This window comes from Pogona vitticeps, chromosome 2 (genome assembly GCF_051106095.1).
Source record: "Pogona vitticeps strain Pit_001003342236 chromosome 2, PviZW2.1, whole genome shotgun sequence".
Taxonomy (NCBI): domain Eukaryota; kingdom Metazoa; phylum Chordata; class Lepidosauria; order Squamata; family Agamidae; genus Pogona; species Pogona vitticeps.
In genome coordinates, this window is record NC_135784.1 from 285,717,703 (window position 1) to 285,740,832 (window position 23,130).

Below are 23,130 nucleotides of genomic sequence, written 5' to 3' on the forward strand. Positions count from 1 at the left end.
ACATTAGGAAAAACTGTACGTAATCAGCTCTATAATTCATGTCATCAATAAACAGAAACAGCTTCTCCTCCCATCCATGGTTCACAATATATTTGCATATGTATGCATTTCTGAAATGCTATGATTAAATGTTCAATAATTTAGTCAGTCCTTTTAGGAAAAATTCATTACACAGACACATGTAAGGACTCTGAAACAAACATACAAGGCTGAAACAAATCAATCTTAGATACAGTATATTACTCAAAGTGACATCATAATAACACATGTTACATGTCAAAAGATTAAGAAATGTTAGAACTACTTGGTTTCCTCTCTTCATATATAAAAAAACATATTCCTTCAGCAGGTAACGGCATATTACCAGTACCTGAACAAAGAAGGTTGCTTATTATTTCATAAAGTGCATGTAACTATTATATTCGTATACAGTATCTGCATTTAGCTGCAGTTTGTTTTCTAAAAGCCACAAGTCATCTCTAGATTCTAGACCTGGAAATAAAGTTAAATGTGTTATAATTCAATTATCAATGGTTGTCTTCTTGCATGGTTGAAGCAGAATAATGCACCTGACATTTAATACTACTGCTCAGTGCATCATTTGCTATATAATCGATCCTGTTACTAAAATGAATATTCTTCAAACCTTTTCTTCTACTACTGTTAAACAAATTCCATGGACTTAGAAACTTAGATGAATTTTTCATGCCTCTATAAAAATTTGTGGAAGAAAAAGTAATCCCAAGCAAACCTTGCTAAGTACAAATAGTCAATATTGCAATAAAGGTAATATTGCAAACACCGTTGTTGACCTTCAAAAGCTCTTAACATCCAGTATCCTCTTGCTAATCTCAAACAGAAAGTAGACCCCACTGAATCAAATGCAGCATTGACGTGACTCTAATTTAGTCAATGGGTCTACTCTAGCTGGAAAAAGCAATAGGACACTGGCCAATACTGCAGTAGTCTGAAGAATAAATCTGAAAGACCCATTTCTGCTAATGCTTAATTGTGTTCCTATTCTCTACTGCAGCAAAAGTCCACTTAAATATCCAGCAGCATTAAGATAGTCAATGCGATAATATATTATACTTGAAATAGTCACACATTTTAACACTACCTCTCCCCAAGAAGCCTCTTTCAACAACAACAGCAGCTTATGCTATAATAAATCTGTTAAGTCTTCTAGATGCCAGAATCTCTTTGTTCTTTTCTAGAACAGACTAAGGTTATATCTTTTAAAATTACTTTTAACATAGTTCACTGACCATACCACAGACAACAATTTTTTAAAAAAATTCCTCAAAATCAGCAGGAGTATCCTCATCACTGCTGACTACTCAATGGACAGTTTCTAGAACTAGTCTTTACTATTGTGTTTCCCTGAAAATAAGACAGGATCTTATATTAAATTTACTCCAAAAATGTGTTAGGGCTTATTTTCAGGGGATTTTTTTTTTCATGTACAACTGTATTTATTCAAATACAGTCATGTCATCTTCTTCTGGCTGCTGTACAATGGGGCTTATTTTGGGGGTAGGGTTTATATTACAAGCATCATGAAAAATCATACTAGGGCTTATTTCAGGTTAGGTCTCATTTTTGGGGAAACGGTATAATACAGGCACCTCAAGTAATGATACTTTAATTATCACAACCATTAGTCACAAAATAGACCACAAGACACCATCTGGACACCAGTTTTACCTACAGGGACAATTACTGGCCACATAAGGCCACATTCAGTTCTTCTGCAAATTATAAAAACAGCATTAATATTAATGCTAACATTGCAATCCTAAAGTTGCATCTGCAAATACATGTTTAGGATGGGACATAAAGTCTTCCTTTATGAGCACTGCAGTCTGCAGCTTGGCAGAAAGCTATTCTTCGGTATGCACTGACTGCAAGATGTACACTGCTAACCCACCAGCACAAAACTAACAACAAATGTGTAAAACCATGGCTATTCAAAAAGGGAAGCAAGAAATATAGATAGCTTCAGATATTTATTACTCCGCACTCCAGTCATCTGACAATTCGATGTGCTGTTTTTACTGTTAACAACCAGAGCTGAAATAGGCACTTCCTGTCCTAGGAATCAGAAGAGGGCAAAGTTTGCAGTGTCAGTTAAGTCTCACATACACGATTCTACATTATCTTCTACAACTTGCATCACTTGACATCTTATTGCAAAAGTCTGTCTTGGAAGAAATTGCTAAGTAGACATGGATCTCCGTAGGTTGATTTCCCCCCAACACCGAAGACCCATATACAAAAAAGTTCCGCATTTTCAAGCTGCAACGAGGCGGAACAAAACATGGGGAGGGAGGCAGGGAGGTCTAACAGAAATGCTATCGGTTCCCTTAACTGCTGAAAAAACACCGACTTGAGGGGGAATCTGAACTTTAGCTGGACTGGGCAAATCATGTGCATCTCAACGAAGCAAAAGTCTCGTTTACACACCCACACCCACCACCCTTTTGCCCCCTTCAACGCCGGACCTTCCTTAAGCCACAGGGAGCACAACTGCCTAAAAGACTTCTTAGCGGGTTTAACCGCAAGGCAACTGAATGGCTGATACATCCGGTCCTCCTCCTCCTCCTCCTCCTCTCCCAGCCTCAACCAATTCAAACTTCAAAGCCTGTTTGCAGCCGCCGGGGCAGATCTCGGGCAGCTCTCTTCAGCCCCGAGGGTCCCACGAAAGTCTCCCCCTTGCCTCGTACGGCAGACGATCTTCCCAACCTTTCAGAGCAGAAACCAAGCAGGGTGGTGGGAAAGAACGGAATCGAGAGAGAGAGAGAGAGGCAGGCAGGCAGGCAGGCAAGGGAGAAAAGGCAACGAGGAAGCCACGAAGGAAGAGCCCCGCAGGAGGTCTGGTGCCAAAACAACGCTCCGGGAGAGCGGCACCCAAGACCGCTCGCTGGCAAGATTTTTCCCCCCTGGCAGATGGAACGAAGGCAGCTTCGAGCCCCATTTTCCACGCAAAGCAGCCCTCAAAGCCTCGCACATTTCCCAGAGTATTTGCAAACACACAACCACACACCCTTTCTCTCTATACCACCCCCCAGACCTTCGTTACCTACAGTACTTACGAGGGAGAGGAGGAAGAGGGGAACGGGACCCAGAGAGGACATTCCTCCACCCTTTTAATCTAACAGGCCTCATCCCATACCGGGAGCTCCCGCCGTTCTTAAGTGTCACCCCTCACACCGCCTGACTGAACGGAGAGTCCTTCTCTTCTCCCCCCCACCCGCCCTGTTCCACACACACACACACACACACACACACACAATCACGCAAGGGCTTCGCGCTCACCCTGCTCCGACTGAATGGGGAGTCGGTGGCGGCAGCAGAGCGTCCGCGGTCTTCGCGGCGGCGGCGCCAGCTCCCGCAGCCGAGGTCCCGGCGTCCTGCAGGAGCGGGTCGTGGGAGCCGGGAAGGAGGAGGAAGCCGCCACGGCTGGGCGACAACGCGGGGCTCCCGGGCGTGGAACGCGGGGCTGGAGGAGCGGGCTGGACGGCGAAGGCGGCCCCGGTGGCGGCTCCGGAGAGGCAGAGAGGAAGCTCGGCGGAGCCGGCGGGCTCCGGCAACCCGTCCAGCTCCACGCTCCGCACTTTGCGTAGCTGCTTCCGCCTCCAGTCCGAGGAGCGCGGCTCTCTGTTATTGCCGCAGCCGGGATCTCTCGTTAGGAGACCCCCGAGAACGCCGCCGCCGCCAGCGGTCCCGCCGTGCCTCACAGGCTTCGGGCTCCGGGCGGCTGCGGCCGGCAGAACCGACGAGGCGGCGGCGGCGGCAGTAGTAGCAGCAGCGGCGGCGGCGGCGGCTTCGTTCCCCGAAGATAATCCCACCGAGATGCGATTCACGGCCGCCGCCGCTGGTCCGCCTGCCGCCGCCATTTTCTCTGGCGGGTCACATCACATCCCACACTGGAGCTCCGTCCGTCAGTCTCTCGCACCGGGTTCGGAAGGGAGGGGTAGCCGAGGCGAGAATTTCCCCTGGCGGCAAACACGCAAACAGCGTGGGCTGCGGAGGCTGCGTAGCGTGAGGGGGGGCAGGGCCCCTGGGCGGGCCCAGGTTGCGCGAGGGAAGAATGGCGAAAGGAAGGGGGCGGGGGCTATAGGTAACCTGAGGGAGGAAGAGGCGCGCTGCTCGGCCGGCTGGCCGGGTTCCCTCAGCGCCTCTTCTGGTCGCCCAGGTGTACTTGTCTCTCGGCGTTCCGCGCTCGCCTGGAAGGACGGGCCCGCCTCCTTTTTCCCCCACAGCCTGGCGGGCTGTCTCTCCTCAGTACTGTTGATAACGAAAAAGAAAAGGCAAGCAGAGCGGATCGCTTTGCTGGAGACTGCTCCATTCTGAAAATAGGCAGCATATAATTCATCCCACTGCGCCAGGGCGGACCTGTCGTTAGACAAAGGCGAGAAACCGCCTCAGGCAACACCTAGTGGAGAGCAGCAAACCCTCCCCTGCCCCAGCTATTCTTTATAAACTGCCAGTACTTCGCAGCCCAGGGCAGACTGTATTCATTGTTCTGCCGAAGGTCCAGCAGCTAATGGTTTCCCTACACAGTGAAGGGCCTTTCTGCTATCCCAAGGCAATCAAGTTATTTTGGCCAAAAAAAAAAAAAAAAAAAGCCGTTGGAGCCCCTCTCCGCCTCATCCCCTGACTGGAGAAAAGCAGTAGTAACGACTTAATTATTTTCCACCTATTTGTGACACCCCAAATCTGCTGCCTGAGATGGCCTTATTGCTGGTCCATTGCTAAGGAACAGAGCTGGGTAAGCCTCTAAATTGGGCGGCTGCCTCTGGTCTCACACAGAAAGCTCTTCCATTACCACAGTGGGTGATGCAACTGCCAGACCAGTCAGCTTCTGTATGGATGGAAGAAGGTAGGGATGCAATCTTTTGCTTTGCCTCTGGCATTATGCACTGGTCAGCAGAAATAAATGGCAATTAATAGAATGCAGAACTGGCAGAGCAGATGGTACTAACTGAAATTGCAGCAGGATGTGCATGTGACATTTTTAAATGTTTCCTATGTACATTTTTAAAAAACATCCCCCTAAATGAAAAAGTAGCTTTTTAGGGAACGCCTAGCTGACTGGATAGCTCAGTGGTTTAGGTCTCTGGCTGTGGAGTCCCATGACACCCCCAGGAGAAAGGAATAGTAAACTACTTCTGAGTATTCTCTACCTGGAAAAAAACTGAAAACGCTCAGAATGGTTATTATTATTAGGGAAAGGCCTGAGATGGAACATTTCTTGCAGATGAGCTAGTTTGCAACTTTTAGGCAAACTTATGTGTTTACCTAACATTTGATTGAGTTCATTCACTTACATGTAACAATATACAGGACAACCGTCTGATACAGGCAGATTTCTGAAAATATATATTCAGAGACTGGGCGAGATCATGTGCATTTTTAAAAACCTGCTTTGTATAATATTGCCTATGTTTACAGTGGTTTTGCTTTGTGCAAATCTTGTGCTTTATGTATTGTTTTATGTATTACGTATTATCTTGTCATTTGCTCCATACTGTACCATCTTATTCTTACTGTCGTGGATGTTAAATGTGCAGGTAATAGAATATGCAGCCATGCTTTAAAACAAACAAACAAACAAACAAAAACTAAGACTGCAGTCCTGTATTGCCTTAAATCCCATGGAACTGAAGAGGACTTATTTGTGAGCAGACATGTACAGAGTGTGCTACAAGGCTATAACCATATTCATTATTTCTAGATGGCTGGGCACACTACATTAAAAAGAGTCTGAATTCTGAGTAAACCTTCCTGGCAACCAGTAGTTCATAGTCAAGGAAAGGCAATACCTGACCTTGCCCTTTTGCGGTGAAATAATTCCTTAATTTGGTAAACATGGTAAAGAAATTAGTCATTGCTATGGTATGAAAACAACATGAATGTTTACCAAAAGGCTTAAATATCTTCAAATTTCAACAGTTTTTGATTTCTCAGCCATCCTCACACATCAAAAGATTCACACTCCTTTTAACTATTAGATGTGCATCCTTGAACTTTGCTGAGCCACTGCCATTGACAAGTCCTGCACAAACCCATGAATAGGCAGAGTGGCATCCTGACATTGCAACTCAGCAACCATGTAATACAACAGTAGAGTGCTGTGCATGCCAATCCCTTTCTTAGTTTCCCTGGAATGTCATTTGATAGTCTCCTCTGCCCTTTCCCCCCATCTGCTTAGAGTACAGTGATGAGGTGTGTCTCATTTGTCCTTAGCTTTACAGTTTGGAAAAATAAAAGATTTCAACATTTCCATTTTTCTCAGCATCATGATCTGCGTATCTGGCAAGTGGAAAACATCCTCTCCCAATCAACACTATCAGCTTGGAGGCAATCCAGCTAGTGAGTGTCCAGCTTTCACAAATTCCTTCTCAACTCAGTTTATTTATATTTTATTTATTTATTTTATTTGTACCCCGCCCATTTGGTCTTACGACCACTCTAGGCGGCTTTCAATACGACATAAACAGCAAATAAAAATGACACAATAATTATTACATAAAATATCTTCCAATAACAATTTACAAAACAGGAAGATAGAGTGAAAAATAAATAAATAAAAATAAATAAAGAAAAAAGATCAGGTATTGACTGGAGGGAAGGCCTGAATAAACATCCATGTTTTTAATTGGTTTTTAAAGATACCCAGCATAGGGGCTGTGTGAATCTCCGGAGGGAGATTGTTCCAGAGTCGAGGAGCTACCGCTGAGAAGGCCCGATTTCGTGTTTTTTTCTTCCAGGCCTCTCGGCATCAAGCTCCTCAGCCTCACCTCCTGACTCGCTCGGGTGATCCAGGTAGAGCTTGGTGGGAGTAGGCATTCCACCAAATATCGAGGTCCTAAACCGTTTAGGACCTTGTAAGTAAGCATTAAAACTTTGAAGTCGATGCGGAACTGAATGGGCAGCCAATGCAATGCGGCCAGAATAGGAGAAATATGCTGGTATTTTCTTGCTCCACTAAGGAGTCTGGCCGCTGCATTCTGCACCACCTGGAATATCCGTGTCAACCTCAAAGGCAGCCCCACGTAGAGCACGTTACAGGTCTAATCTTGAGATTACGAGCACATGCACCAAGATAGTGAGCGCCCCCGTGTCGAGATAGGGTCGCAGCCGGGCTATCCGCCAGAAATGGAAAAAGGCGATACGGACTACCAACGCCACTTTATCAAGACAAGCTTTTCTAAAAGGCATTTTATTTTGCATAACTCCTTAATTTTTGTTTGTTGGCAAATCAGGACAAATGTAACATAAAATCTGGAGATGTATTTAGTACATTCTACTGAATGTATGCTTTCAGATTATTTGAGTTATGATGCTATGAATTAGCGACTTTTAAAAGGTCATTGACATCTGTTCACCTGTTACAACCTCAAGGTTGTGGCTTCCTTTATTGATCAAACTGTCACATATTTGATCATGCTTTTTTCCACTACCTTCAACCTTCCTCAGCATTACTATCCTTTCCAGTAAGCCTTATCTTCTGCTCTCTTCAAAGTACAATAGTCTCAGTTCAGTCATTTTTACTTTTAGAAAAGGTTTATTATTTTTTATTTACTTAAAATATTTTTACCCTGTATTTCTTCTTAAATGGACCCAAGATGGCTTACATCATTAAAAGACAATATAAACATGAGTATGCAAGTACCAAAAAGGATCAAACAAATATCATAAAAAACATAAGCAACACCTAAACACATTCAAAGCAATAGGTACAAGAATTCGTTAAAAAAACCAGGCAGCTTTCAGGGAAAGCTTGCCTGAAGAGAAAGATCTTTGCCTGCTTGTGGAAGGGCAGCAAAGATGGGGCTAGACTGGTCTCTTCTGGGTGGGAGTTCCAAAGTCTAGGAGTAGCATCAGAGAAGGCTCTCTTCTGTGTCTCCACCAAACACACCTGTGAAGGTGGTAGGACTGAGAGAAAGGCTTCTCTTAATGATCTTAGCACTCAAGTGAGCTCATAAAGGGAGATGTAGCCCTCGAGATAGCTTGATTTTTCCCACTTATTTGTTTTTATGGGTGTCCATGGTATATGTAAAGCTTCCCTGCAACACAATATTTCAAATTAATTTATTTTTTCTGGTAGCTTTCTTCACTATCCTGCTTTCCCATCTGAACATACTGCAAGTACCTACTGAGTATCAGTTAAAACCATTAATATTTTCGGTGGTGTATATTTAACCATGAGAAAAAAAATACAACAATTTGTTAAAGAATGCCTTGATTGTCATTTTTAAATCTTGCTGTTATTCATTTATTTATTTTGCATTGTCTTTGATCCTAAGGTAGTCAGAAGGACTTATTTCCAAAGAGATGTGCATAGGATTGCACCTTAAGGAAGTTAATGGAAGAAAAGCCTTACATTCTTCTCTCTCCAGTACAGATTCCTGAATCCTCTAAAACAGTGGTCCCCAACCTTGGGCCTCTAGATGTTCTTGGACCACAACTCCCAGAAACCTTCACCGCCACCTCTGCTGGCCAGGATTTCTGGGAGTTGAAGTCCAAGAACATCTGGAGGCCCAAGGTTGGGGACCACTGCTCTAAAAAGTCTCTCTTAAAGGGCAGGGAGTCTTTTGACCAATATCGAATAGGGGACAAGAAACAATCATTTATCTTCTTTTCGTTCCCTTCCCCGCCCCATTTTAAGGAAGGTCTTGCTGAAAGATAATGGTCTACTTTGAAGGGTCCACTTCACTCAGAAATTTTGATGTGGTTCTTACGTGTGTGGATGTTAGGTAAAGGTAAAGGTTCCCCTTGACATTTTTAGTCCAGTCATGTCCGACTCTAGGGGGTGGTGCTCATCCTGTTTTCAAGCTGTAGAGCCAGCGCTTGTCCGAAGACAGTTTCCGTTGCCACGTGGCCAGCGTGACTAGGGAATGTTGATGTTAGGTGCTGTCAAATTGGAATCGACTTATGGTGAATGTAACAGGACTTCCAAGACAAGTCCTACTAGGATCACTGTAAGTTAATTACTGTGTTAGTTCCTGTAGGGGTGCCTAAATCTAAACATAGTAAAATAAATGAGTTGGATACTATTTTAATAGTCTATTGTCTAGCTTAGAGCTTTGAATCAGATTTGAGAAATGGTGGGATTAATAGGCTTTTATATACTATGAAGTTGTTTTTTTCTTTTTTTTTGCTTCCAAGGAGGTAGTCATGTTGGTTTGTTGCAGCAGTAACAAAAGAGTCATGTGACATATTTAATATTAATAAATATTACTTGGCATAAGCATTTATGGACTGTAGCCCACTTTTTCAGTTGCATCTGTGCCCAAAGTATACATCAGTGGGCTGCGATCATGAAAACTTATGTAAAATAAAATCTTATTAGTCCACAGGACTCTGTTGTTTATAGTTATATCATTAAGTCTGTTGGAATGGCTTGGCATGAAGTTCCTAATTTTCTGATACGTTAAGACAAACACAGTAACAGGGCACCATAGTCTGCACCCAAAGTCCACTGTAGCACCTTTCCATTGCTCCCTTCTCTCAAATTCTGAGTGTGGGGGGAAATCCCGTGAAGATTATAGCAGCCAAGCTATAAATTATCTTCCTAATATCCCTCCCTGGAACATCTGCCAGAGCTATTATTCAAAAGGCTCCACCAGTACACATACAAGTGGATTGGCTGCTGAAACTAAGGTGGAGCTGGAATACTCCCATTGTGCAACACAACATTTTGTCAGCTGAAAACAAATGCCTATTGCTTTGAAGTGAGATGATTAACCATTGAGGACTGTGGATCTGCAGGAAGGAAACTTTCCAGACAACACCTTTCCATCCCAGCAGAGGAAAGAGGAAACCAGTACCTAGTTAGGAGGTTGGAATACCTGAAGGGCATGCCTCTGCAACCTTTATTGGGCCTCACAGTAACTTTCGTAAGGCAATATAGCATTATTTGAACAGGCAAAAGCAGTGGCACATAAAGGTATCTTTTGCACTGCCTGGACAATTCTTAGTCTTTGTCCTGTCAGTTTTTTTATTTATTAGCTGATTTGGTTTTTATCCTTCCCTTCTCACAGGAGCCCGGGGCTGTTGACAACTTACTAATACAGTACTAATAATTTTTAAATATTAAAATCACATCTAATAAAATACAGTAAAACAAACAAGACAAAGTAAGACATAAAATACTTATATTCTAAATCTCTGTAAAAATAAGTATAATTTTAGCTAATGTGTGAAGGACAACAGGAGCGGAAGACAATCACATTTCTACCAACAACAAATTCCATAGCTGAGCATCTCAAGAGGGTAGGTTAATGTAATCACAGGTAAGTATATGAGTAGATGAATTAAATTTTCCACAGAAGTTCTGGCATATAATTCTGGAGACTTGCCTGCCTACCCCCGACTTGCCATCTTACATATTACAAAAACAGTTTTTACTCGCCTAAACTATTAGCTGCTTGGTTCTACCACCATAATGGATGAGAAAGCCATAAAGTCCCAATGCCCTTAGACAGCATATTCCTAAACAATGTAGTCACAAGAGGATCTTGGTTTCTTGATCTCCAGCTGGTTGTTTTAAACTTCAAATATAGTACCTTGGTGTAACACGAAACTTTAAACTGTTTCCAGTATGTAACTTCCCTCTGAATTACAAGTGGCGACATCCAGGGCTGTTTGGGTAACATAAGCCTCTAGCTTGCATGCTCAGCTTAGAGTCATGCAACATTTGGAATGCCGTGGCAGTTGTGGAGGGATATTCAGGAACACACTAATCACAGTCAGACTACTATTTACATGTTAGCAAGTCTCACTGGTTTTGACAAGACCTATCTTCCAAAGAAGTCAGGAATGGCAGGTAGGTGGCAGGAGTGGGGGAATAAATTACATTGTAGTTTGAAATGTTTTAAAAATATTTATTTATTTAAGATACTTTTATCCTGCCTTTTTCCTTAAAAAAACCCAAGGCGGCCTATATAATTAAAAAGACAACATTCAAAAAAAAAAGTAAGTATACAAATATTAAAAAGAATTTAAAGAAATATTGTATTAAAAGAAGTAAGTAAAATCAATACTAAACACATTTAAAACCACAGAGTACAACAATCCATTTAAAAATCCTTCTCAGACCATCAAGGATAAGCCTGCATGAAGATAATGGTCTTTGCCTGCTTGCAGTAGGACAGCAAAGATGAGGCCAGCCTAGCTTCCCATGGTGGGAGTTTCAGAGTCTGGGAGGAGCAACAAAGAAGGAAGTCTCTCATGTTCCCATCAAGTGCACCTATGAGGGTTGTGGGAACAATACAAAGGCCTCCAATGATTATCTTAATCCCTGGGCAGGTTCATAGAGGGAGATGCGCTCTTTTAGATAGCTTGGACCATTTAGGGCTTTATAGATTAAAACCAGCACTTTGAGATATGCTCAGAAATGGATCGGCAGCCAGTGGAGCTGCTATAACGGGAGTTATATGTTCCCTGTCGCCAGCCCCAGTTAAAACAATGTGTATGGATTTATTTGTTTGTTTCATATAATTTATATTCTGCCTTTTGCTCAAAGAATTAAAGGCAAGTAACAACAAAAACATTTTAAGGCAATAACTGTTCAATTTATATAACTAATAAAGACTAAAAATTTAACCTAGTAATGGAGCATTACTTTTTAAAAGTCAGTCATTGTTTGTTTCTCAAAAGTGATTATTTACACTGTTCATTCCTCAAAACAGACTAGTTAGGTTATTAATGACTTGTACTGCCTTTAAATTGTTTTTTTAAAAGCACTTTACAAATACAAAAGAGACCAAAATTCTGTTTAAGTGACCCCAAAAGTATGATATTGGAGGGAGGAAAGTAAACATTTTGTTGTTTAGTCGTTAAGTCGCGTCCAACTCTTCGTGACCGCATGGACCAGAGCATGCCAGTAATCCGTGAAGGGGTTTGCTAAACATTATACAGTAATACTATAATTACATTACAGTAAGCATTGCAATACGATAATTACAATATCATTACAAATTGTTGGATTATTTCTCACCTTTAAAAGCCACGGCTGCTTGTAACTTAGAGATCTGCCATTTGCCTTGAGCAAAGCATATAAGTTTCTTAAACAGCGTACAGAACTGCAAAGAAACAGTATTCATGTAAGCAAAGGTGGAACTTAAATTTAGATAGTGCATGAAATTTAAAGATCTGTTGTGGCCAAATTAAAAAAAAATCCTAGTGATGCAGATACAAGCACGTAGCATTTTCTCACCATCTCAGCAGGCATTTGTATCTTGATACTTAGCAGAGAGTCATCAAGACTGCATTTTTCATCCAGAAATTTAAATTAACTGCAGACCACATGGGCTAAACATTCAACAATTTTTTTTAACTTCCATGCTTCTCCCCCTCCCCATTTTCTACCACTTAGCCTGATGAAGAATTCTTCATAACTCAGAAGCTTGCAGATGTGTGGCCAGTCAATTTGAAGTCTGACCCAGGGAATCATATTTAGACTGTGCTTCCTTTTCCTTAAACTATGCAAAGAAGGCAGAAGATCTCAGAGGTAAAGGAGGCAATATGATTATAACAACCAGGCCTTGCTGAGTATGCCTAGGACTTGGTAAATCAGTTCTCTAGTCTGGACTTTGAAGAGAAGTCAGTGTTCATCTGACGGACTGTTCTAACCAAATCAACAGTAGACCAGGCCTCTGTAGTGTACTTAAAAATCAGTTTATTGATGTATATGGTATGCTAAACTGTATGTTTTAATTTGTTTTGTAGTTCTGATGGTGGTGCTGCTTCTCTGTAAAGGAGGGAGATGCTACCAGGGTGTTCAGTGCTGTAAGTACTTCTTGTTTTCTTTTGCCATCAAGACTTGTAAAAATTGATATGGGGGAAAATTGATATGCATTGTTTGCTCCTGAGGTCAAAATCACAAGTTACAGCCGTTCCTAGAAATAACTCCACCCCACTTGCCTACCTTGCCTCAACAACATTACAATGGCCCATTTCGTCTTAAGTTTTGGTTTTGGATCTTATGAGTTGGGCTGTTGAACTGGCTATGCTATTACTACCAGTAGCTGTGTAAATTGTAGCCTGGAAACACATAAGAAGCTAGTGCAGTGACATCCCTTGACTTCTTCATGTGTAACTGTAATCCTGCTTTCATACTTTCGTCTTTGATTTAACTCAGTAGTCATTCCAAGTCATTGCTGTTTTCTGTTAATATGACATCATCTGCATATCTTATGTTATTTATCATTTTTCCTACCAATTTTCACTTTCTTCATCTGAGAGAATGATTAGATAGGTACTTGTCGACCTCTTTGTGTTGTGTTCCTAATTTTCAATACATGTTCTATTGACTATACAATGTTCGTGCTAATCACAAATAGATTGAGACTTCTGGCAAGAGTAAGTGCTATATTCTGTTTGGCTGGCAGGGCTTGTGTGTTTTTTATCGTAATATTTCTGCTTATGTCATTTTGCCTATTTTTGGCTTATGTGAAAACCTATACTGTATGAACTTGTTAGGTGTGTCCTTGTGATACTGTTGATGATGTATAGAGTAGAGCATGATGTAGAAATCAACTCTGCTGCTTTCACCTGCCTGAAAGGAGGTTGCAGAGGTTAAAGAGGCCTGTGTGATGTGTGGACACTTGAAATGCACCTTCTCAAGTAACTAAACATTTCTGTGTGAATAAGGACAGCAATTTAAAACTCAAGGTGTGGTATACAGAAGTTCATGTCAACTTGTGACAATGTTCTGTGCGGTCACACTTTGAATCTAATCCAGCTTTCCATATGATATGTTCTGCTTATAATACATCTTTGTCAATGGGAAACCATGCTGTTTTTCCATATTCATTCCTAATAGTAGCTTCTCCAGAGTACAGGTTGTACCTGAGATATCTATAATTGTGTGTCATTAAACCTTTTCTGACTTATGGTGACCCTTTTCAGAATTTCCTAGTTAGAGAGCGCTCAGATGTAGTTTGTCATTCCCTTCTGTGGAGATTGCCAAAGACCACACAAGCTAATTCTTCTGAGATATAGAGTGTGAATCAAACTCCGAGCCTCTGGCTCTGCAGCCAGATATCTAATTCACTGAGCTGCACCAATTTATTTTACAACAATCCATAGCTTTTCATAATACATACAGTTGAAGGCATTGCTGCAATCTATAAATCATAAACTGTTTTTTTCTGGAAAATTTTTGTATGCTCCAGTAGCCAATTTATATTTGCAATATAGTGCCTCTCCCTTTACTGAATTTAGCTTGAACATGTGGCATTCCTTACTCCATATATGGTAAAAGTCTTTGGGCATCTCTTTGCTTGCATGGGAAGTTAATGCAATGATCCTATAATTGTTGCAGTCTTTGGCAATCTTGTACTTAGGATTGAAATGTATAGTGAATGTCCCCAGTCTATGGTCTATTGTTTTGTTTTCCATATTTGTTAGTGTATTCTTACTAGAATTTTGATACAAATATTTATTTGGTACTTCATCTATTCCTTGTGATTTATTCCTTACGATTTATTTCTCCCAATTCCTCTTATAGCAGCTTTCACTTGATTTTCTAAAATTGCAGGTTCTTCATCACAGGGTTCTTCTTTGAAGAAATCTGTCACCCTTGCCCCTCTTTTATCTAGTTCTTTAGTATATTGTTTCCATCTTTTTATATTGCATTTATCACTATTCCTAATAATGGTTTAAATTTTTTTTGATTGCATGGAAAAGATTTCTTGTTTGTTGTTCTTTTTTGTTCTTTTGCACTGATTATTGTAATTGTCCTTTTTCTCTCTTAAGTGCCAGTCTATAAAAATTTGCATTCAGGAGTCAACCCTCCTGACATTGCTTTCAGGTTCTCTAAAACAGTAACACCCCCTCACTGCATTAAATTATGCATCTAAAAGGGGAGTATTTTGCAGTATACTGAACCATAGTTTCTGAAAATAACTTTGTACATATAGACAGACAAATCAAGATTATGTATCTAATTGTTTATAAGTATATCTATTTTTTCCTTGTATTTAATACAATACATATAATCAAAATTACTGGCTTTGTTGTTCTACAAAAGAGCAAGACTGTGAGCACGGTGAATGTGGAAGTGTCCATGAGGGGAAATAGAGGAAGCTTACCTACCCTCCTGAGTATCTTGCATGCTACACTGATGGCTAAAGTTACACTCTATTAACCATTTGTTTACAAACATAAATGCTGATCAGATAATGACTGCAACACCAAGAATGTGTTCAGTATATAAAGCAGCTGCTAAGGATCATCAAAACCAAAAACATAACATCACTTCAAATGCAGAATTTCTTCACAGAAACAGCTCACATTTTTAACTTCAAGTTTAAGTGATATCAAAAGAGGTACATGGGCATATATTCATAAATTTTATGCTGCAAGATTGATCTCATATGCCTCTGGTGCTTTTGATTGAAAATGACACAACACAATCCCAGCAATACTGTTCTTAGGAAAGAGGACTAAAATATTCTGCCCTGTTCTGTTCTTCCAGCTGCTCCCTTTGCATCCTGCTGTGGACACTGGCAAGAACAGAGCCTGAGTGAACAGATAGCTACCAATAGGAGCGGCAGTATCCACAGGGAAAGCAGAGACACCCAAGCAGCAGTAAATACTGTACAAAAATAAGGCCAAGTCTCAGTGGTGAACTAAACTATGGTTGTGGGTTAAAAATCAGCTGTGCAACACAAAAGATTGGGAGATTTATTCAATAGAGATCAAACAATAAGACAGAGATGCAGTATTCAGTGACCAGATTTCTGTAAAAAAATAGTTCCACAGTTAAACTTGTTTATTAATATTAATCTTTATAAAAGAAATGTTCCTACATTGTGTACATAGTATTCTGAGCTACATGGTCAGTTAATTATAGTATACCCTGCTGCTTGATTCCATATGGTCACACCTAAGAGCTCTGTCCTTTTTTATTTCAGGCATTCATTGAGACTGAATATTTTCCTCTGCTGAAAAGCAGAAAAGAGCCATTGTACAAAATTCATTGAGTGATATTATCTTTCAATCCTGTCTCAATCCCAGTGAAGCAGCACTGCTTTGAGCTCCTTGGAAAGAGGACAGGATAAACACAAAAACTTCTAATTCACAAAATGTTAGTAATGATGGTCTTGCCTGTTATTGCAGAATCATTTGGTTTAGTAATAGTCCACTATGGTCCTCTTCAGTAGCCAAAGGACAACAAAGTGGGAGCAGATACAAAAATTAGGCCAAATTAGCAACAGGGAGCCCTAGGGAGCCTTGGAAACTGAAGGGGGTGTAGGAAGCTTCTAATTAAATTAAATTAAATATTACTATTATGGGATGATGACCACATCCTAGTTGCACTGCATAAACTTACACCAAAAGGAGTTCAACCTATATGTTGCAGAAGGGATGGCAGCTAGCCCACATTAGAACCCATGCCTTCGGAGAGTTAATTTGTTCTTTGAGTTTTCCAGCAGTTAGTTCAAGATGTCTTTCATAGCATTGAATTAACTTCAGTGGTGCCTCGACTTACGACCGTAATCCGTTCCAGAAGATGGACGTAACCCAAAATGGTCGTAAATCGAAGCACCATTTCCCATTGAAATGCATTGGAACATGATTAATCCATTCCAGAAGAAAAATTAAATACTCCCCCAAAATAAAATAAAAATAAAACGCTGCAAGCCCCATAGGAATGCGCTGGGACTGCCCAAACAACAACAACCAAAAATAAACCAGGGAGCAAGCCTTGAAGGCGCTGGGGCTTTTTAAAAAAACCCAAAATAAACCACAGAGCAAGCCCCGAAGGCGCTGGGGCCGCACTGGGTCTTTTTTAAAAAAACCCACAGAACAAGCCCCGAAGGCACTGGGGCTGAAAAAAAGAAAACAAAAAATAAACCATGGAGCAAGCTCCGAAGGTGCTGGGGCTGCAAATCAATCAATCAATCAATCAATCAATCAATCAATCAATCAATCAATCAATCAATCAATCAATCAATCACCAAAACAAAAACAAGAACACAGCTTCTAATTAAATTAAATTTAATTAGAAACATAAAACCCCCAGCCCAAACCCACCCTGCAAAACCCACCCAGAACAGGCAGTTTTTAAAAAGCATAAAGCAGCACCTTACCTTACAAGGCAATCCGAAGCCTCCCTGCAAACGCACACAAGCTCACTCAGAAGCAGAAGCCAGGCAGTCCCAAGCCTCCTCCGATCGCACACTCTCTAACTGCTTGGGTGAAAAAGCTACAAAGAAGCAGCCTCTTCGCCACCTACAGTTAGAAATCTGAATTTCCTGCCTTTTCCCCTTGCCTTTTTGTGTTCATAACTGGAAGCTCCGGCCTCAAATCGAAGCAAAATTAGTCGTAACTTGAAATGGTCGTAAGTCGAGACGTTCGTAAGTCGAGGCACCACTTTAACAGGTTAAGGTACAAGTATCGGACGGATGTTTGTGAGCAACCAGAAGGTTATAACTGCTGCCTCTTGTCTAAAATAAAGATTGAGTTTTGTCCATCTAAGTGCTGTGTAGTGCATATGTATGTCTTCTCTTCATACTAAACAAAACTCTGTTTTAGCAAACCTTCAGTTTTAAGTCAGTCACTCAAAAGCTCTTGCTACTACAGATTTCAGGGTAGTTCTCATTCTGGATAGTGGTTTCTGCACTTGTTTGACTTTTGTGCCAGTTTTTGCATGATTTACCTAATCTGTGCCCTTGGGGGCTGTAGTCTTGCCTTCAGAGATGCTGGTCCTATTTTGCCATCTGGTCAGGTTAGGCATAAAAACAGGCTTCCCAGATTGTCTGAGCTGAGATCCTGTCGTAGCCTAACCTTATCTGAGAACACAGATCTCGCTAGCGCTTTCCAGAGGAACAGCATGATTTTTCTCTTAATCCTTGGAGTGTGTATCAGCAGTAGCCTCCCACAAAACTGTCAAGAGGAATAAGCAAATCCAGGAACAACATTAGTGCCTGGTCCATCATGGAATGCTTTCATGCCAAGATCACTCAGTTTCCTCTTGCTCCACCATGCTAGTAATTCAAACAGCTACCTGTAGAAACTCGTTCAGCTGTCTTTTTAAAAATGTAAAGGTCACTGCTGAAATCTTCTACACACTTCAGTCACCCTTCCTCAACAGAAGAATAAAATTTCAATCATTTTCAATTGGTTTGGGATGATATCAATAAATAATGTATCCTATTAAATGACATTATTTATTGATATCCCAAAACAATTAATTGTTTCCATTCCTTTGGTTACCAGTATACAGGTACTGTATTTGGATTTTGTCTTCAGCAATATAAACCTTTTTTATGCTCCACATCTTTTGTGAGGGAGTTGGAAACATGCTGCATATGAGGCAAAAGGAATTCTGAAGCAGTGGAATGGATCTTGCCACTTCCACTTGTAGGCTGAGGATAAAATCTTTGAATATGCAGCTATGTTTTTTTTAATTCTCTCCAAATGTAGAAGCCTCATGAAAACACATACAAATCTAGCTTGGCTGCAATCTGTTTTCTTTACTCTTTTTGGGGACTGTTTATAAGAACAATATTGAAATACTAATTTTAAACACGTGGAAATTTAAATACACAAGCATAAAATTACAAATTTGCTCATTATAAAATATAGCCCCATCAATAATTATTATATGATCTAGTTTTAAAAAAACCCTACACATCTTTTAAAGTAATAAAGTCACTGTTTAGCTTGCTTACAGCTAATTCATGTTTAACACAATATTGTAAGCTTTAGGATGTGAGGAAAAGTCATTTCATTTGCACTATAATGCAAACCTTCCTAATCTGTATTTCCTGAACTAAAACACAATGCAACTAGCCTTTAGTTTTTGCAGTTCCTTATATGCTGTGAAACAGTTCTCCCATTTTAAAATAAGCACACATGAAAGCATACAACAGAAGAAATGGCATTCAAAATTATGTACTATGGGGAAAAGAGTGTTGAAAATTACAGAAAATTGCTTACAAAACAACACAGGCTAAGGAAAAATTCTTACAGAATATGCACAAAAGTATATACACAAATATTTTACACACACTCATGTGTGCATATACACATATATAACACATTTGAATATGTATAAACATTTTTATGCTAATTCTAAAAAAATTCAAAAACTGATACAAAACCAGATTGCGATAAACTTTTGTTTGAGAATATGCAAATATTATAGAAAGTAACAGATCCATCCATCTTCTAATGACATCCCATCTGTTTACTATCAAGAGGTAACTAGTGTGAAGGCAAGAGGAGAAGGGGACAACAGGATGAGATGGTTGGACAGTGTCATCGAAGTGACCAACATGAATTTGACCCAATTCCGGGAGGCCGTGGAAGACAGGAGGGCCTGGCGTGCTCTGGTCCATGGGGTCACGAAGAGTCAGACACGACTAAACGACTAAACAACAACAAAGATACATATCAGATATAACTATAAATAGAAATTATACAGCTATAAATGTTTTCATTTATCCCTATAGTGTTATGAATGAAAGGCCAATAAACTGAAACTAAATAAGACAGACATCCTACTGTTGGGAGCAAGATTCCCTGTAAGGTGTATGTCTGTGCAAGTATGCACAACTTTGCCCCCCTCCATGCAGCTTTCCTCCTCCTCCATGCACCCACAACAATTGTTTCCAGACACTTTTATTGTGGTTGCAACGGAACCCCATGGGGGTTTGTGGAGTTGCAGGGCATGGAACCCCACTCAGTGGGGCTGAAAATTACAGGGAACATTGTTTGGGAGATTGTCAGACCAATTAGAGGGATATTTACCTGGCCTCAGTGAAGTTACACTCCCTTTGAAGAATTTAGTTTGCAGCTTTTGGATACTCTTGGATCCAGCTCTCTCTTTGGAAGTGCAAATATCTGCTGTGGCCAAGAGTGCCTTTCATCAACTTCAGTTGCTTGCCCACCTCGCATCTACCTGAAGAAGAAATGGCTAACAACAGTGGTTCATGCATTGGTAATCTCTAAAATAGACTGCCGTAGTGTTCTCTACACAGGGCTGCCCTTGAAGTCAGTACAGAAACTTCAGCAGGTCCAAAATGCAGCTGTGAGAATGATTCCAGGTATCACCAGATATGAACATATATCCCCAGTCTTGGTATGGCTTCAATGACTTCCTCTTAGTTTCCATGCCCAACCCAAGGTGCTGGTCATGACATAAAGCCTTTAATAGCTTAGGACCTTGATACTTGTCAGAACATCTCTACCACAAAACTGTTACCTTCCCACCATTCCTCATAGTCCATGCTGCTAAAAATGGATACACCTAAGGAGGCGAAAAGAGTTAATATTGGTAACCATGCTTTTTCGGTTGTGGCCCCTTCCCTTCGAAAAAAGCTCTCAACAGAAGTTCAGCAGGAACCTTCCCTCTCAGTCTGTAAGAAATTAGGAAAATAGTATTACTTAAAGTTATCTTTTATTAGTGCTTTACCACCTGAGATGCTTACACTTCTGTGTAAGAATGTTTAGCAAGAGAGAAATTAACTGAATATTGGCTTTTAAACTGAAACGTACTGTAGTACATAGGGCAAGGCTTTTCATAAGAAAATAGCTCTTCATCTGACTGTTTTCACTGGACACTTGTTTTACCTCAGTCTCTTCAGTCATACATAGCATTGCTTCATTTTAGCATTTTGGAGTGTTGCGGTGGTTTACTGGATAACGTTTGACAGAATATTGGTTTTTGAACAAGTGTAACAGTTTAAATTCAAGCTTAGTCATAAGGGTGTCTGTTTGATTCAGAGCTAGTGACCAGCTTTCATTTTACAATGCCCTCATAGAATATAACCAATAAATTGAGGTTCCTAGTGAACACCCCAAAACCCAACATTGTATTTATAATTAAAAAACTACTGTGTTTCCCTGAAAATAAGACAGAGACTTAGATTAATTTTTGCTCCAAAATGCATTAGGGCTTATTTTCAGAGGATGTTGTATTTTTTTCATGTACAATAATCTACGTTTATTCATATACAGTCATGTCATCTTCTCGTTGCTGCACAGTGGCGGAGGACGGGATTTCACCAAACTGGGGCTTATTTTGGGGAGTAGGGCTTAGTTTCGGGAAAACAAGGTATGCTAAAGTTTTGTAGTCCTTTCGCATTGTAAACCCTGCATTTTGCAAACCCCACATTTCGGAGAAACTGGTTCATCAACACTGCTTTGTTAACTCTTTATTTATGCCAAAGTTCTGCAGCATTTTGCAGCAGAAACCTCATAATTTGCATCACCAACAAAGTGGTGAAACTTGCATATTTATTGTGAGAGTCTACTGGAGCCTCAAAATCAACACTATACATTTCACTTAATACCTATGCCAAAAATGTAGCCATTTTCAAAATATTGTACTGTACGTGCTCAACTTTGTAACTAACTAACTAAATATGGTATAGCTCCCAGTGATTCCTATAGTAATCAATGTTGGTTTTAGACAGCAGATTTGCATCCACTGGGAACTGATACAAGTGAAGATTTTAAAAGGCTAGGGCTGTCACAAAGAGGATAGCAATAAAGAGTAATTTATATGGTATAACAAAGTTATTGCTTATCTCCTAATCATTTCATATAAGTTGTAAGTATTACAGAAATTGCTTCTGGGAAATCTGACTCATAAGACTCTCAGATTTCCTCTCTCATGTGTATGTGTATTTGCATATGCTCCCAGGCACCTGTACTAAGTAGGTTTTGCACTGCAGAACAGTTGGCAAACTTCAGCATAGTTTTACAGTAAAAAAAATACACAACGTTGGATTTTGGAGTGTTAAAAGGAACTGAATTTGTTTTAAGAGTTAAACCGTTTGGGGGCATTGAAAAATGCTGCAAAATGAACTTTGGCACAGGATTTGAGGCACTCCAAGATTTCACAATTCATAGCTAACAGAGTCTTCACTATTGTGCATTTATTTTATTTTAAATACATTTAACATTTTAGTTACAGTATCTCCTTTCAAACTGAAACAATAATAAAATCTGATCAACTGGAAGCCAAAAACTTTAGAAGTGAGCAATATGTACAGCAGAAGAACAACAGAGATGTGAAGAACTAAAGCCAAAGCAACAGTAACAAAACAAAACAAAAAGGGTAGTAGGAGGGATGACACCATTAGCATGGCCACCTATACATTAGTAAAGAAATGGGGAGAAAATGCATCACGAAAAAGATGATTAAAAAGAACCAAAGTTTACATACAGAAATACATGTGTGGGGATGCCCATTTAGAAAACTTTGTGTGCTGGCAGCCAATATACCTGCTCATTTTGCTGTCCAGGTGCTGCTTCCTTACAGTTATTAGTCTTTAAAGTAGATTTGAGCTAAATAGCCCTTCAAAGAAAGGGCTGTCCTCTGTAAAGCAGGATACATGGCCAGTGTAACTCCAAAACATTGTATTTAAGAGCATGGATGGATACAATCTCTTTTCACTTACTGCCCAAAATTAATGCAAGCACATGACAGCTAAATGTTCTGAAGCAGTTAGCCCTGCCATTAGGCAAAGTGAGGCAGTCATCTCAGGCAGAAGATGGCCTATGTGAAGTTTATCCTCTCTGACATAGGAAAAGTTCATTTTTTGAACTACTGCTCCCAGATTACTCCAGACAGCATGTCTAGTGGCCATGTTGATTATAGGTATGCCAAGAATTATAGTTGAAAAATTAATGTTTCCATATTCTGAGACAGTTTCTCTGGGAGATTGAACAAAACTAGAACTGAACAAATATGGTCAATTATTTTGCAGTATCTAACTGGTTAATGTTAAAAGCTTTTGTCTGTGTTTATCCCTGGAGATGGCTGTTTAAATTTTTACTTGGTCTCATGTTTCAATTCAGTAGCTGCCCATGGTCCCCTTGGCAAAGGTACACTTAATTTTTTATGCAGCCACAATCCAATACTGTGCAAGTCCTTTCCCTCTCCAGTTCATGATGATGGGAGCTGCAGTTCAAACCATCTAAAAAGTAGCAAATAGGGAAAGATAGCTATAGGAACTACAAGGGTACACTATTATAGAATACCAATTATAGATGTTCTGTTGAAATCAGTGGGACTTACATAAATAGGAACTAGCAACAAGTAGCAACTAACAAGTTTTATTCATTTCATTGGGTGCACTTTAGTTGACACTAGCA

The 23,130-nt window shown here is 40.3% G+C and overlaps 2 protein-coding genes across 5 annotated transcripts in view; one reads left to right on the forward strand and one right to left on the reverse strand.

Annotated features, from left to right (window-relative positions):
* Positions 1-4,013, reverse strand: part of MAP3K1 (mitogen-activated protein kinase kinase kinase 1) — an 84,415-nt gene extending 80,402 nt beyond the window's left edge. Inside the window, exon 1 of one of the 2 annotated variants that reach the window (XM_072992739.2) lies at positions 3,319-4,013. In XM_072992739.2, coding sequence (XP_072848840.2) covers positions 3,319-3,899 — 581 coding nt within the window. In that variant the 5' untranslated portion in view covers positions 3,900-4,013. Of the gene's footprint in view, positions 1-3,095 lie in introns of both variants that reach the window. The other variant, XM_078384425.1, reaches the window with a different exon arrangement.
* Positions 4,014-4,454: 441 nt separating this feature from the next.
* The window catches only part of ANKRD55 (ankyrin repeat domain 55), a 313,717-nt gene continuing 295,041 nt past the window's right edge, over positions 4,455-23,130 (forward strand). The window contains exons 1-3 of one of the 3 annotated variants that reach the window (XM_072992741.2): positions 4,635-4,885; positions 6,302-6,378; positions 12,742-12,801. In XM_072992741.2, the coding sequence (XP_072848842.2) occupies positions 4,872-4,885; positions 6,302-6,378; positions 12,742-12,801 (151 nt within the window). In that variant the 5' untranslated portion in view covers positions 4,635-4,871. Of the gene's footprint in view, positions 4,886-6,301; positions 6,379-12,741; positions 12,802-23,130 lie in introns of all 3 variants that reach the window. The other 2 variants (XM_072992743.2, XM_072992742.2) reach the window with 2 other exon arrangements.